The following is a 17,404-nucleotide window of genomic DNA, read 5'->3' on the forward strand; positions in this document are numbered from 1 at the left end:
GCTCACACCATGACAGAAATCCATCCATCCGCTCAATCAACCCCACAATGGCATGAGACTTAGCCAAGACAGCCAACGACAACCAAGACCGAGCTGGAGACGACTATATGGAACAACTAATCTGATGTCCACACAAACCATGTTGCAGGTCGTTAGAGACTCCATGACGACATAGCTGCGTTAGACAAGAAGCACATGTGCAGTAGGCACAATCAGGACACTCATACACCAAGCCACATGAAGAACATACGCGTACAGTTCTATGAACTAGAGGACAGTGACACACATTCTGTCTGCACGTTAGTTAATTTTCATATAGACATGCTATCGCACCGGAGAAACGCGAGACGCCAGAAGAGCTTGTGTATATGCTTGCAGATGCTACTTGCTAGTTACTCTATGGATGGACAGGAGCACTCAAAGGATCTGACCATTAATTTCACACTTTTAAACCTGAGCGATCATATTGGAAGACTAACCAATATTTCGCCAGGCCTCGGATCCATCCAGCACACTAAACTGCTTTTACAGAGATTTCAATGCTGCAAGCTGCTGAGTGAGCAGAATCGCCCTGGCAGGGACTGCCCCTACCAAGGCCATATTGTTGCAAATTGACATTGCTCACTCATGGTGGCACAATGAGCCCGGCAATAGGGCAGGACACCTCAAGCCAAATACAAATCAAATCGAAGTAATTCGACTTCCCTATCGGTCTCCTCACACGTGATCCGGCCGACCTGACATGATGCCAAGACCTGGAAGCTGGGAAGATGCAGCCATCCCATGTTTGAGACTGAATCCTGCCAAATAATTGCAACAATTCACCGACAATATGCGCTGGGACTTGACTGCTCTCATGGCATTAGCAAAGACTCAATTCTTACACACTGTCACATAGTTATATCTTGTTGATACATAGTATACAAGAGCAGGTGTCTCGTGGGCTGGGATCAACATTAGTCCCAGGCTTGGGGGCCCGTGGCCTGACCAATCAGCACACCGGGGGATAGAGGCTGGCGGCCAGAATCTCCAGCCAATCATCAGGGGTTCTAATGTAACAATTGTCAGGTAGCAACTTTTAGGGATGAACCAAGTGTACCACCTGACACTGCGACCACCAATAACACAGCACCACATATGTCTTTATACTGGACCTACCATTCTGGGAGCCAACCCAAGGTGGCGTTAGGTTCATGGAAGGATTTTGGTAAGTGCCAACAATTGTGACATCACAAGTGTACAAAAAGGTCCTGCGAGCCTGAAATTGTCGAGATGTGCTTGGATGAAACTTGATGCCTTGTATGTTGTCCCTGCTCGTTTGAGATAATACACGGCAGTTACCCTTTGCTCCTTGTGTGGACCTCGACTTCTTTGGGACATTGGAGCAAGTTAGGGCCCTCCGTGAGCTGGAGGTCTGCGGACCCTAGGTACGGCTCTGCTGGCCCCAGAATCTCCCCTAACAGGATGATAATGTTTCAGAGTCCAACTAAAATGTTATTGATGAGTTAGACGAGGCAGAGCACTCTCAAGATGTAGGCCCTACTGCACCTCTACCTGCTCTTAGGAATCAATCTTTAGCCACAGGGACCCTACCAGGTCCAGTAGTGAGTCCCGAGTGTGTCTCTCTTGAGAAGGTGAGACTTGAGTTAGAATTCAAAAGGCTGCAAGCACAAACTGAAAGTAAACATCAAGAACTTAAACTAAGGGAAATGGAATTACAACATGCTCTTGAAATGAAGAAATTGTCTCTTGAGAATGCTTCTCTCCCAGAGTCGTCTAGATCTTCCAGTCCTAAGAGGCCTCGCATGCCCAAAAATGCAGTAAGTATGTATGAAGTTAAGCTTGATATTTTTGATTGGTTGTCTGCTTTTGAGTATAACCATGGGATTCAGGAAATTACAGGGAATCAGCTGATTCCTTGTCTTTTTTCTAGGCTACCCCAGGTTGCAACTGATACTGTAATAGAGGTGGGGGAAATAGACAGGATGGAGTATGAAAAAGTGAAACTAGCTTTGATAGCTAGGTTTGGGAAAACTCCTTCCTTAAGAGGTTTAGGACCCCCAAAAAGCATGATGGTACCCCTTAGGCTATCTGGGTGCGTGAATGTTTGAAAAACTTAGATGGTTGGGTTAAGGGTTACAGAGTTAACACTTATGAAGGTATGAGAAATCTGTTCATGTTAGAATCTATCTATGATGCCTGCTCTCCTGAGCTGAGACAGCACTTGGCTGACTCTAAGGAAATTGATCCAAAGAAGTTAGCAAAGGCTGCTGACTCGTGGGTTGCCAACAGGGCTAATCACATAGATTCTGGGGCTACTCAGAAGAAGGATGGGGGAAAGCATCACAAGAAAGATAACAAAGAGAATTCCAATACCTCCAATACAAAAGACGGTCACAAACATAAGAAGGGTAAGCCCCATGGGAAGCCGAATCAGGCTAGTGAAACCTCTGGTGCTAAACCAGAGGAAGGTCAGACCAAACCCCCATTCATCAAAACCTCTGGAAAATGTTTTGCTTGTGGGTCAAATGACCATCTGAAAGGGGACCCCAGATGTAAGGGTAAACCTTCAGGATTCCACACTGTCTCCTTAGCCTTCTCCCTAGAGGATGAAGTACCAATGGCAAGTGGAAACCTTCACTTACTGGCTGAGGAACCCATGAACGTCTCAACCAGTGTTTCTATAGTATCCCTGGGTCTGTGGGAACAGCAGAATTTAGATGTCTACAATTCCATTCCAGACCATATTAAAGAGCATTACAAAGACAGTGTTCTTGTGAATGGTCAGGAGACCCCCTGCCATCAGAGACACTGTAGCCAGCATAACTGTGGTTGATGAATGTTTTTTCAAGGTAGAGGATGTTGCTAAGGCTCTGAAATACCTAACTAAGCTTGCTGGAGGCCCTGTCCAAATGCTGCCACAGTTACCAGCTCTCATCCAGTGCAATGACTGTCAGGATACCTGTAAGTGTGCAGAGAGAAGTACCTGGGAGAGTCCTGTTGGGGAATGACTTAAAAAGTCTTGGAGTTGTATCAAGCACCACCAGGCCTCCCAGCAAAAGGAAACATGAGCAGACAAGGATGGCCAGAGAGAGTACCTTAAGAGGCTCTCTAGGGGAAATTATAGAGGAAACTAAAACTCCAAGAAAAAGCCAGCACTTCTGTGCTACCCACAAGGACATCCCCGAGAGGACTGTACAAAGTCACACCTGTGACTCCTCCACCTGCTGAGGCTGAGTGTGAGGAGCCACCAGGAGTGGTTGAATCAGCTGCTGAGGAATCAGAGCTGGAAGAAGACCTTGCATCTGTTGGAGATCTGGATCCTGCAGACCATCCTGAACTGCAGTCTTTACTGGCAGAAGGTGGACCCTGTAGGGCAGACTTCAGCAGAGGCCAAAGAGAGTGTCCTACTCTTGAAGGTCTTCAACAACAGGGAAGCTTCCCAGCTGGAAGAGAAAGAGCCAGGGAAGCATAGGTTGTACTGGGAAGATGGCCTCTTCTACAGTGAAGCGACAGAGTCTATCCCAGGGGACTACAGAAGGCTTGTAGGGCCTCTGGAGAGCAGACCCCAGTTCCTACAGTTAGCACATGATATTCCTTTGGCTGGTCACTTGAGTTTCAAGAAGACTAAGGAAAGGCTTTCTCTGTATTTCTACTGGCCTATGTTGGGGTCTGATGTAGATAAATTCTGTAGGAGCTGTCACACAAGAGTGGAGCCAAGAATGTGGCACACTTGGTGCCTCACCAACCCACTGATGGGAGTCCCTTTTGAGAAGGTAGGAATCGACATTGTTGGTCCCTTAGACCCTCCAACCTCTGCAGGTAACAGGTTTATCCTGGTTGCAGTAGACCATGCTACTAGGTATCCTGAAGCAATACCTGTGAGGACTGTTACAGCTCAGTCTGTTGTTAAGGCCCTACTTGGTATTTTTACCAGGGTGTTTCCTAAGGATGTCATCTCTAACAGGGGATCCAATTGTATGTCCATCCTTTACACTGGAACAACAGGAGGAGTGCAAGTTTCTGTTAAATCAGTTTGCCTCCCTGTTTTCACTATCACCAGGCTTGACCCCTTGAGGCCAGCATGATATTCTCACTGGTGACGGTTTACCTTTTAAAAGCAGAGGTTACAGAATGTCAGATCATGTAAGAACCCACATAAAGGAGGATGTAAACAAGATGCTCTACCAGTCCATGGTCTAGTCCAGTTGTACCAGTACCAAAGTAGGATCCAAAAAGATGAGATTCTGTGTGGACTATAGAGCTCTTAATGCAGTCACAAAGACGGATGCCCATCTATACCACGGACATATGAACTGGTGGACAAACTTGGTTCAGCCAAGTACCTCAGTACATTTGATCTCACTTCAGGCTATTGGCAAATAGCACTGACAGACCATGCCAATGAGAAAACTGCATTCTCCACCCCAGCAGGCCTCTACCAGTTTAAGGTAAGGCCTTTTGTACTAAAAAATGCACCTGCGGGGGGCGTGGCCATCTGCGGGGCAATGCTGACGTGAGTCTCCTCGGCTCCCTCCACCGCTCTATACATCCTGCATTTACAGCCTGTTTTACTATCGCCAGCAGTATAACAAAGAGACCTTCTGAAAGCTGAGGCTCCGCGGGGTACACACAGGAAGTTTGACGGCTGAAGGTGCCGGCAGCCCTGAATCCTGGCGTGTGGAAATCTGGGACCCGAGCGGTGCCTTCGGAGCTGCCTGGGCTGCAGGGGGTGCCCCGGCACGGCCCCCCAGGCTCAGAAGGAGCACACCCACGCCCGGCTGCGTTGGGGGCAGAGAAGTGGCGGCGCACCCTCGAGGTAGGCTGGGGAATCGGCACACCCGCCATGGCTCTCCACCGCTGCACGGCTCACCACACCCGCGACCCGCGGTGCCCGGTGGCCTTTTGGGTACGTCCCGGGAGCTCCTGTGGAAGGAGAGCCTCTGGGGGGAGAGGAGCGGAGTCCGTCCCAGTGAGGAGGACTGGAGCCTTCCGAACGCTGAAGGAGGCCTGCGGCCGCTTGGCCATCCCTGGGAGTGGGAGAAATGCACACACAGCTGCAGGCAGAACAGGACAGTGCCTCTCCTGGAGAGCCAACAGGGCGCCCCTCCATGAGGATCTAGCAGTGCCCTGACGAAAAGAGGGACAAGACGGACCATTGGACGCAGTGAGTGGAGTGACAATACCCAGGCCCGGTCCCTCGGAAGTGAGGTGGAGGACTGGATACTGGGTCCAGGGCTCGGGCCCACCCGTGACCGCAGCGGGAAGTGCAGACCGGCTGACCTGGGGAGGCCTAAATAAAGGGTAAGAAGTGACCCAGTAAGCACCAGCCCGGCTACCCCAGGCACACCACCGGAAATAGCGCCAAGCGGAGCGGGGCGGTAGGTCGAAAGGAGGGTAGCTTAACCCTGTCGCAATACCTGCGGGGACCTTCCCCGCACTACAACAGAAGCAGTGGGCCTGGAACGAACACACTGTACCTAACCTTGGAACGCTCCGCTCTACAACATCACCGAGGGGGGCCCCACGCGCCAACGCCAGAGAAATCACCCAGGAGCACAGACAGCTTCGGACCGACAACAAGTAACAATGGCGGTGTGCATTCCCCCCCCCCCTAAAACGTACCACCCCTCCCCAGGTTGCTGGAGTAAGCCGCTGGTCCAACAGTGCATTGGGGAAGGGGGATCAGCCCAGGGAAGGATCTGAAAGTTCAGAGGGCAGGAACTCCGCCGTAGGAATACTTCAGAGGATCAGAGTGGCAACCATGGGCAAAGAAAAAACGAAGAAACCCACCTTGCAAAACCGGATTGAGCAATACACTGTCCCTCCATCGCAGCCCGCTGACCCCCAACTGCAGCCCTCTGGAGACTCTGACTCCACGCATACGCTCTCCCTTAAAAACGTCATGGCGGCCATAGCTGACTCTCGCTCATCTATGGAGCAGAAGTTAGACAGAATAAGCCTGGATGTGTCCCTCCTCAGGCATGATTTACAGAAACTGTCTGCACGTACTGGAGAAGCAGAACAGCGCATCTCAAATACAGAAGATGGCTTACATACCACGCAACAACAACTCCAGAGAGTCTCGACTAAGCTCAAGTCTCTGGAGGCAAGGGTGGAAGAGGGCGAAGGAAGATCCAGGTGGAATAACGTTTGCATACTTGGCATCCCCGAAAAAGAGGAGGGACCATGCATGGAACTGTTTCTGGAACAATTACTGTTCGACCTGCAATCCTTCTCAAAAATGTTCTCTATAGAAAGAGCACACCGTATGCCTACGGGAAGACCGCTGCCTGGTGCTCCTCCACGCACAGTGATTGCAAGGTTCTTAAACTACCGAGATCGGGATGCACTGTTACAACTGGCATGCTCGAAGGGCACGATTACTTTCAACGGGTCCAGGGTGGCCTTTTTCCCCGACTACATGAGGGAGGTACAGAAGGCGAGGCAATCCTCTGGAAAGCTTAAAAAACAATTGCAAACGCTTGGTGTCAAGTATGGCTTGCTTTTACCTGCACAGCTGAAAATGTATCACAAAGGGACAACGTTCCACTTTGATGACCCCGGGGAGGCATGGCGCTGGGCAGAGCAACACATCGAAGGAGACTGGTTGACATCCCGAGGCTCTGAAGACAGAAACCCCAGACAACCACCGGAGCAGCGTTGAATACCAAACCAACCACCACCACTGGACCGACCGAGAGATTGGGATGATGGAGCCCGCCCTGATTCCTGATGTGGATTCACCCTCCAGCCGGCAGGCGGTCACTTTATGTACGACACTGCAGGAGGCCCTCGGTGACCCACACACAGCGTTTCGGATATCCACAGGGCGGTAAGCGGGGAACTGATACCCTTGCGTCTGGGTGCCACCCCCCCTCCAAACTCTTATTTTTTGTTGAACTACAGTTGGGACTGTTAGTGCTGGCACCAAACTGTTTTTGAATGTCAGCAAGGTTAGGGCGACAGGTACTTCGAGTTGGGGTGGAGTATGGGGAAGGTGGGAACAGTTGGGAAGAGTTTTTAGTTACCCCAGGGCCACTTTACTCCTGTAGTTTTCGGGGAGTGACCGGCTTCCTGGTCAGTCGGGACCGTAGCACGCTCGAACAGCATTTCAGTCACCAGTCACTGTTGATTCTACACTACACGGGCACACACCGGGATTCTACCCCCATATCTCACTCGCAAGCCCCTCTTATGCTCTTGCTAGATGGCACCTGACCAATCTCAACTGCCGGTGACTACACGTCCCAAATCCCTTAAGGTCCTCACCTGGAACGTGAACGGGATGGGGTCCGCGATTAAGCGAAGCTTAGTTAAACAACTGCTCAAGAGATACTCGCCCGATGTGGCCCTGATTACCGAGACACACCTTGCAGGTTCACACTGTAACTTCTTCCTGCTGACCAACTATAGGGCTGCCTTTCATTCGGGATACACCATAGGATCCAGGGGCACCCTTATTCTTATACATAAGCGCGTCCCATTTGACTCACAAGAAGTGGAGAGAGACCCTAGGGGTCGTTACGTGCTGGTCCTTGGGACACTCGGGGGGAGAGCTTTGGGTTTGTCTCGGTCTACTCCCCACCGGGTCTGGGGCAGGAACTTCTGGTGGAACTGACCACCCTTTTGGGCAAGTATCAACCCGATAAGTGGTTTCTGGGTGGAGACTTTAATGATGTGATGTGTAACACCATGGACCGATCCCACCTTAGACACCGTAACCCGGATGCCCCCACGGGACTATCCAACTTTGCATCCGCCTTGGGTCTCTGTGATGTGTGGCGGGAATTGCACCGGGGAACCAGAGGGTATTCATTCCACTCGGGCGCCCACGCCTCCCTGACTATCTATTTGTTCCGCACCCTGAGCTTTTTAGAGTAATCTCAGCAGACTTACTTCCCAGGGGAATCTCTGACCACTCGCCTCTGGTGGTGGAGACACGGCTGCAGGGTACGATCCCCCCCAGGACGTGGCGGCTGAACAACTATTATCTGGGTTGTCCGGAATTGGTGGATCGCCACACGAAAATCTCGACGGAATATTTCCAGATTAACGATACTGGCGAAAGCGACCCAGTGGTGGTATGGGAGGCCTATAAAACCGTGCTGTGAGGTGAAATACTCTCCTGGATGGTGAATAGGAAAAGGGAGAGGCTTCAGAAGATAGGCGAGGCGGAGAAGGAGGTGACCCCCCGGGAGAATGACCATATCCTTGACCCAACCCCTCAGACCCACACTTCCCTCACACGGGCCACCGAACATCTCCGGAACCTTATGCTAGAAAATGCCAAACAAGCCAACTGGGAACCCAAAGCAAGGATATATGAGGTTGGGGACAAGGCTGGGAAACTGCTGGCCTGGCTGGAGAGGCGAGACGAAGGACGGCGATGTGTCCGGGAGATCCTCACCCCAAGGGGAGAGAGATGCCAGTCAGACACTGACATAGGAGAGGCCTCTGCCCAATTCTACGCAGAATTGTATCAGGCTCTGACTCTGTCCTTTGACCCAACCCTCCTTGATAACATAGGAATCCCTACCCTGTCGGAGCAACAGAAGGAGGTACTTGACTCCGAGCTCAGGGAAGCCGAAGTAGCAGAGGCCCTAGCGCAACTGCAATCGGGAAAAACCCCGGGGCCTAATCGAAATCTGGCAGAAGTTAGGAAGTAACAACATAGCTCCTCCCCTGCACCAGATGCTGTTGAATGCCCGAGACCAGGGTTCCCTCCCACAGGACCTTTGTAAGGCTACCATTGTAGCCATTCCTAAACCGGACAAACCCCCGGAGATATGTGCCTCTTATAGGCCGATCTCGTTAATTAATGGTGAAGCCAAAGTCTTAGCCAAGCTCTTAGCCAACCGGCTCCAACCGGTAGCGGACACCCTGATACACCCAGATCAGTGTGGCTTCATGCCTCATAAATCAACCCGAATGAATCTGCGGCGACTCCACCTGGTGATGGAACAGGCTCCTATCCTTGATACTCCACTGGCCCTTTTAGCAATTGATTTTGAAAAGGCATTTGATTCAATACGGTGGGACAGCCTTTGGGAAATTATGGTACGCATCGGGTTTGGAGAGGGCTTTCTGGGATGGTTAAAACTGTTATACACGAACATACAGGCAGAGGTCAGAGTGAACGGGTGGACTTCCCGATCCTTCCCCCTGGGTAGGGGTACACGACAGGGGTGTCCCCTTTCCCCCCTCCTTTTTGCCCTTGCGATTGAACCGTTGGCTCTCTGGCTCCGTCAGAGTGGGGCATGGACGGGATTCAGATGGCATGAGGGACACGAAGATCGAATATCCCTTTACGCTGACGTCCTTCTGCTGTATCTGGCTGAACCGACTCAGAACTGCCCTCTGGTAACCCAGATGCTCGTGGACTATGGGGAGTTTAGCGGGTTGAAAATTAACTGGAAGAAATCCGTACTCTTCCCGGTGAAGGGGGGGAACAGGCCATCCCGGCGGACTGCCCGTATCAGTTGGAAAGGCACGGCTTTAAATACTTGAGAATCTGGATAACGAGTGATCTTATCACCTACACAAAGCACAATCTCCAGCGATCACTGACCGATTTGCTGCCAACATCCGTCACTGGAAGCTTCTCCCCCTGACTCTCTTGGGCAGAGCGGCACTCTTTAAAATGATGGCACTCCCACGATATCTCTATGTCCTGCAGAACTCCCCACTTACGATCCCCACCTCTGAATTCAACCGATAGATAACCTTCTTAGGGAACTCATCTGGGGGGGAGGCCAGTCACGTATAGCTTTGAGCACTTTGCAGAGATCTATCTGGGAGGGAGGGATGGGAGTACCCCGCCTCCAAACCTACTACTGGGCTTCACAACTCATAGTGGTCAATGACCTGCTTCACGGTGACCGGGCACTGCCTCACATCAAGGCTGAGGTGGACGCCATGCAATGTACAGATCCAATACATCTATTATACCAATCCCCACAGCGGCCCTCTCTTCCGACGATTGGGTCGCATACCACCGCCGTCTGGAGGCAGGCACACGTGTTTGTGGAGTGGGGAAACAAGATTACCTCGGCACAGCCCCTATGGCATCAGAGCAATCTGAAAGAAATAGAGAAGTTCGAACCGTGGCCACGCTGGGTGAGAGCGGGAATCTTGAGGGTAGAAGCGATCCTGAGGGACGGGAAGTTAATCTCGTTCGAAGACTTACAGGACAAATTCCAACTGCCAAATACCGAGCGGTACCACTTTATGCAATCGATTCACACTCTGCGAACCCACATACCTCTGGAGGAGATAGTCCCCGACTACACACCCATAGAACGTCATATACTCCCAGCCTACATCCCCGCCAAATGCACGCCCATCCTTTATAACGCCATCACATCCTTTGCTAACCCCAAATTACTGAGACTAATGACCAAATGGGAAAGGGATGTGGGTGAAATAGCTCTAGAGGACTGGGTACAGGTTTTAATGCATCCACGGGAGGTGGCCATCTCGTCCAGGTTGAGGCTTGTGCAGCTTAAGATCCTGCACAGGCTGTACTACCCTAGGACCACCCTGTATCACTGGAGGAGGGCAACAAACCCGAACTGTCTCCGGTGTGGAGAGGAAGAAGGAACTTTCTTTCATATCCTTTGGTCATGCCCCCAGATCCACGTCTTTTGGAACGCTTGCTGCACAGAACTGTCTAGGGTACTCACTCGCTCTATCGAACTGGACCCACGGGTCCTGGTCCTTGGGGTGCCTGATGAATCTGATTCCAATAAATGGGAGAAACTGCTTTTGAATACCGCGGCGGCCCTAATGAAATGTAACATTGCACAAAAGTGGGGAGTCCCGGAACCCCCAACTTTGGAGCAGTGGGTACTGGATATGGACTCGTGTGCCATGATGGAACGATGGATCTACAGTATGAGAGGATGCCCAACTAAAGCATCCAAAATATGGGGGAAATGGGAAGAATATGGGCCCTGAGGGCCGGACGCTGGTAGTCATCGTATGACTGGCTTGAGAGCAGGCCTGGGGGAGGAACGATGGTGGCCAGTGACATTAATACTTGCCAGAGCTTTGACGGGGGATGCTGTTCTGTAAAGCTTTTGCTGTCCTTTTCTTTTGTTTTTGCTTTCTTGTTTTGTGGTTGTTTCGACCTTGTTATGAAAAACAATAAAATGTTTTATTAAAAAAAGAATGCACCTGCAACATTCCAAAGGATGGTTAATCAAGTTCTGATTGGGATGGAGGACTTCTGCATGGCATACTTGGAAAGAACATGTTGACCACTTAGGATATGTTTTGCAGGCTCCTGAGCAGGCCAATCTGACTATAAAGGTGAGTAAGTGTTAAATTGGTCAGAGTAAAGTGGTCTACCTTGGACATGAGGTAGGAGGAGGTGAAATCAGGCCAATACCTAGCAAGGTACAAGACGCACAAAACTGGGCCACCCCTACTACTCAAACCCAAGTGAGAGCCTTCCTAGGCCTTACTGGTTACTATAGGAACTTCATAGAGAACTATGGGACCATAGCTTCTCCCTTGGATGTGATCTCCTCACACAAATTTCCCAAAAAGGTCAGGTGGAATGAGGAGTGCACTCAAGCATTTGAAGGACTTACGAAAGCCCTTTGTCAAGCTCCATTCTTAAGAGCTCCTGACTACAACCAAACCTTCATTGTACAAACAGATGCTTCCAATACAGGTATATGTGCAGTTCTGAGTCAGTTGGATGAGAAAGGTAGAGAGCACCCTATTTGCTTCATCAGCAGGAAGCTGAAAGAACCTAAAAAAAAGTGGGCAACCATTGGAAGAGAATGTTTTGCTATTGTGTTATCACTGAAGAAGTTCAGACCATACTTGTATGGATCTAATTTTGTGAATCAGACTACCACCAACCCTTGAGATGGTTGATGCAAATGAAAGGGGAAAGTCCTAAACTATTGGGATGGTCAATCAGCCTGCAAGGGTTTGATTTCACCATTGAGCACAGGTCAAGGTGTCACCACCAAAATGGTGATGGTCTCTCCAGGATGTTTGACTGACAGGAGTAAGGAGATTCATCCAGGAGTGGATTAAATCCTCCTGTCCCTTAGTGTGGGGGAGAAGAGTGTTAGGGAGAATTCTCACGCATGTGCTAATTTCCCTTACCTTTTTAGAACCCCAGCAACTTTGCTGGATTTCTAGGACTTTAATTTTTACCTGGAAAGAGTGTGAGCCTTTTCCCCCCACACTTTCATGTATTTTGATGTGTGTTTTACTTTTGTGTTCTTTGGATATGGAGTGTTAGACAACTCCTTAGGCATCATTTTTTTCTTGTGTGTCACACAGCACCCTCAGTACAGTGGTACAGGGCTGTCTTTTAGACTTCCCAAGGTTTAAATACCTTCTCTGGGACTGACTTCTGTCTCCGAGTGAATGTAAAGTTACATTGACTTTGCTAGTATTTTTAAATTGCTAGACCCAGCACACACTGCCTTACAGGAGAGTGCTGGAGGGAATACTGAGTGTTCCCTATGCCTAGAAAACTCATGTAGCCCTCAAAAGCTACTCTTTCCTCTCAGAATGGCTGGTGGCAGTGGTATTAACATGATTTCCCTGACCGAGACCCGTTTAAACGCTCCGGTAGCTGAAATCCTGGACCATTGGTTTGCCCGGTGACGCCCTGCTGCAAGCCGAATTGCCTGAAACTCCCTCGACAGAGAAGCAAGGACGACTTCTTCCCTTGAGTTGGTGGGAACAACCAACTCGCACGCCACCTGTAAACCATCTCCATACTGGTTGAATTTTCTTCAGAGTGCAGTTGAGAACCGGATAGCCAGTGAGAACGATACCAGTTTGTGGACTTTAAGTCACTCACACCTTAAACCGGCGTTTCGCCAATCTTGTGGATTGTCCCTGTGCAGTGCAGGAACCTCCTGACGTCCTCCCTCTTGTCCACACGACTGAGGCTCAGGAACAGCGAGATCTGTAGGAACTGCCAGGAACAACTGCCTCAGCTACAGCTTTTCTTCATTCAAAAGGTACTGTGCAAACGCGGTAGAGAAATCCTCTTTGCTGCGGTGAAAGTTTGTGAAACTTTCCCAACTTTGGAGTCTTGTTCGCTCCTAATCCGACATATAACTCTTTTTCATGCAAACTACTTCTAAGAACATTGGCAAAGACTTAAGCGTTTACTACCAGAACTGTGCTATCCTATCCAAGACACTGATCCATTGCCTTTGGCCCAGACCTATTGAATTGAACTGCCTCTTGGAGTGAACTGACACTATTTGCCCTGCCTATGAAAGTAATTGAGTTTGATTCTTATAACCTTTGTCTTTTTACCACTTTTGAAAGTTACTGAAGTGCCATTTTGCTCCCACTTCAGGGGAGCCGAACTTGTTCAGAAACTTATTGATTGGGTACTGTAGTGTATTATAGTGTGATATTGAGCTGCTTATTACTAGTAGAATGTTTTCTAACTAACTGTGTAGATAAATTAATATTGTTTTACCAAGAAACCTTGAGTAAGTGTTTGTTTGAACCACTGTGATTGCAAGTCCTTTGTGTAACACCTTGTACTGCTCACATCCCTCTTGAGATAAGCCTGACTGCTCAGTCCTGCTACCACAAAACTGTGTAGTACAGAGTTATACCAAAGGTGAGATTGTGCGTACTCCTGTAGTCTTAATTGTGTGTAGTGTTCCAAAAGGGTACTGCATGTAATTCTGCCTAACAGTTCTCATCTCTGCCTGCTTTTTCTTTTGTATTCATCTTCTTTCAATCATTTCTCTCGTTTCCTTTCTTTTCTGTCCTGTTCTTCTTGATCTACCCTTTGCCAAACTTCCTCGATACTTTCCATCGAGCATGCGCAATATCTGTCCACCCATCCATTTGTTCTGTACAAGCGTTACCTCGTCAGCTTTATCCTTTCCTCCTTTCCATCTCTTAATCTCTCTTTCTATATTTACTGATGTATTCGGTTGTTCACTTTTCTCCTCCTTGTCTTGTGAGTTCTTAAAGATCTCCTCCTTTCCTTTAGTCTATTCTGGACTTTCGTCACTGCTGTAAGCAGGTAGTTAATGTATCGGATTACTATTTACTGTTGCCGCTTTTAGTTTCCTTAATGGGTACAATTCTTCATCATTTGTACTATTGCCATTTACTTCAGGCGAGGAAGGGGCTCAGAAAGCTCAGCACCTTCCTCCCTACACTGATTAAGCATTCAATCCTCAGGAGGCAGGTCCTCCCGCTCCTCCTGGTACATTTTCCAAAGCTCTAAACTAGCTATCCTCTTTTTCAATTTCTTCCCTGTTTATGCAGTGTGCTAGTATGTGGTCATGTGTTGCGAAACCGCCTTTGACAGTGATCCCCCTTGTGGCCATGGCATGAACATCTTATCTGCTGTGCCCTTCACCCACTCCGCACTATGTTATTTAAGCTTAGATGCATGTTTTGGCAGAATTCTGCCCAGATACATCAGTGGAATAACATCCCCCATTGTGACAAGTCTCAATTGACTGACAATACTTACCGTTAGTTACACAGATATGTTTCAGAAAAACAACAAATATGAGTGAGCTCCAACACTCGCTGCTCAAAGCCTCTACTTCTCAATTATCTCAGTCTACCTGTTCTATCGGCGCCGACAATTTTTCTCTTCCTTAACCTTCCAGTTTTACTCTTGTCGCTCTTCGACACCTCTTTTCAATTACAAAATACACAAACATACAAACTAGTCGACTTTCCACACACTCACCATGGTATTCCTGTTCTCATAGCCCCTAAAATACTCAGATAGGAGTTTGAATCATTCCCTATCATAAACCTGTTTATGTGCCGCCTATTTCTATTTAACTCCTTGGGGTTTTGAAATGACTCCTTCTAAACTTGCCTTGAAGTAGGTAACTGGGGTCTCACAGATGCTGCTCGTCTAGACGTTCCTCAGCTTATATACTAAACAAACCCCCCGTTAATTGTCTATTTTACCACAATTCCATCCCCTTTACTTTGCCAGTCCCCTCAATCTACTCACCATTCGCTTTTTGGCTCAAGATCCTTGGTATCGACCCCTCTTCCATTCGGCCACCGTTGCCTTCAGTCCGCTCAGCGCCTGTGGAAACCAGGAGGGATTTCGTGAAAGAGGGACCCGTCCCATCTATATAATTTTTCTTGTACGACTTCTATATCGACCGCTCTCCACAGGAAACCTCACGATCCTCCGGCTAAAGGGCGGAGGGTGTCCCACTATCCGAAACCACTAAAGACCTACTAGTCAGGCCTAAACCATCCTGTCTCTGCTACCAAGTGAACCTGAAAGCCCTTTAAGATGAGGTAGCGCTATCTGAGATGGATGGGATGCAGTTTTACTCGTACATCAATAATCAGACCGCCTCAGGACGTTGGCAAAACTCGAACTGTTTTAATAACAATTCTCTAAAACAGGGAGTACAACGGGTGTCAATGGACGCCGCCCAAGCATTCTCAATATATTTAATAAAAAACATAACCTTTATACTAAAAACCTGTCATACGTGACATCATACTACGTGGCAAAATAAGAAAACCTAGGCTGGATTGTAGTAGGCTTAAAAGGAACATCTAAGTATACTTTCTATGGGGGACTGGACTGGGATTGGGTCTCTAAGGTCAGGTGGACAGCTATGCCCACCCCTAGTGCAAGTCATCTTATTCATCATAAAAATACACAATGTTTCATTGGCTTTCAAATCATAGGGCTTCTTGCTACGTGGCCCTCTATAATTGGTTGGCACGCGTTTACCCTTCTGGAATATTCCACTCACTAGCAGCACGCAAGCTGGTACCCCAGGTGCTGGAGGGTTGGACTTGACCATGCCTCCCCACCCAATTAGCCCAACATCCATAATCACTCCTACTGTCTGCCATTCAATTAGTCTTTTGTATCGATTCCGGAATGGTGGCTAAGGTGAAAGCAGCTTAAGCCTTCAGCTCCTGGTCTCCTCCCTGAAGACATTTCATTGCTGATATGAATTCCAAGAAAAATATCCTGGAACCTGAGAATCCTACTTCTAAAAAACAGAAACACATTTCTGAGATGGATGAAGAGAACCCTAGTATTCAGGATTTGTTCAAATTGATGTGTCAAGTGGCCTTGGACATGGCTGAAGTTAAAACTACCATGGCAGAACTGAATACAAAGGTTACCCATTTGGTTACACAGGTGACTGATCTGGAAAAGAAATCGTCTGATATGGGATCTGAAATGGCTGGAAGCTACAGGGCCTACAATATCCTGATGTCTGATATGCAGAAGGAGAAAAGCCATTGCTTGGAAATGGATTTAAAACTGCTAGAAAGGAACATTAGACTGGTGGGAGTTGCAGAGCATTCTGACCCTCAGAGTGAAAAACTGTTGCCACTGGTTTTGCAGGTATTTAAGGATTGCTATGGTGTGGGTTCCCTTTTGGAGAGTGACATTGGTCATGTTTATCGGATTGGTAAACTTCCAGGTTTAAAAACTCGACACATCTTGGTGACATTTGCTCTGGCAAGGAGAAAGGAATATTGATTGGATGCATCCAGGATCAGGGGTTATGTTATTTATAAGGGCAAGCCTATCTATGTGTTCCCAGATTATCCTAAATAGGTGATGGAAGCAAGAAAGATCTTTAAAGAAGTGAAAGAGCGGGCCAAGACTCTTCAGATAAAGGCTTTCTTGAAAAGATTCAACACTCTGACTTTGGTTTTGCCTGATGGAAATAAATCCACATCCGATCCTCAGGAAGCCTCTTCATGGCTGGAGAAAATACGTGCACCTGTTACTATTGCTGACTGAGCCGGGTGACTGTCATTGGCTGGCCTTTATTGTTGTCTTGTTTCATTTTATTGACTTTGTTATGTATTAATATAGTTTTATATTGATTATAATGGCGTAAAATGGCGCCCGTTCATTATATCAGTTAACGTTGTTTTCATTCGTAACATGGAATTCTCATTTTTGATCCGTATTCATAAAATGCGTGTTAGGGAGAATTCTCACTCTATGGCTAATTTCCCCCACCTAGTGAGTCCTTCAGCAGCTTTGCTGGATCTCTGGAGTTTACTTTTTTCCACTTGGTAAGAGTGTGAGCTTTTCCCCCACTCTTACTTGTGTTTTGCTATGTGTTTTTACCTGTTTTTGTGATTGTGAACTCTGGAGTACACCCCTTCAGTAACCCCTTTCTTTTGTTTGTCGCACAGCACATTCCGTGCAGTGACACAGGGTTGTCATTCAGACTTCCCACTGACTCCATTTCTGAGGCTGACTACCGTCCCCCAGAAAAGGGTAAAGTTACCATTAACTTTACTTAGTCAAATTAACCACAGATCCAGTACACACCATCTTACATGGAGTGCTGGAAAGGGTTACTCCTTAGCCCTTTTTATCTGTACCTCCTAGAGCATTGTTTCGCTCTTTCAACATTTA

General features: G+C 48.3%; 1 protein-coding gene across 2 annotated transcripts in view; it reads right to left on the reverse strand.

Moving 5' to 3' along the window:
- LOC138498133 (GTPase IMAP family member 7-like) overlaps positions 1-15,082 on the reverse strand; it is a 272,213-nt gene extending 257,131 nt beyond the window's left edge. For both annotated transcript variants that reach the window (XM_069622005.1, XM_069622007.1), the window contains exon 1: positions 14,993-15,082. In XM_069622005.1, the coding sequence (XP_069478106.1) occupies positions 14,993-14,995 (3 nt within the window). In that variant the 5' untranslated portion in view covers positions 14,996-15,082. The remainder of the gene's footprint in view (positions 1-14,992) is intronic.
- Positions 15,083-17,404: the final 2,322 nt, after the last annotated feature.

Source organism: Ambystoma mexicanum, chromosome 5q (genome assembly GCF_040938575.1).
Source record: "Ambystoma mexicanum isolate Mex_15411 chromosome 5q, UKY_AmexF1_1, whole genome shotgun sequence".
Taxonomy (NCBI): Eukaryota; Metazoa; Chordata; class Amphibia; order Caudata; family Ambystomatidae; genus Ambystoma; species Ambystoma mexicanum.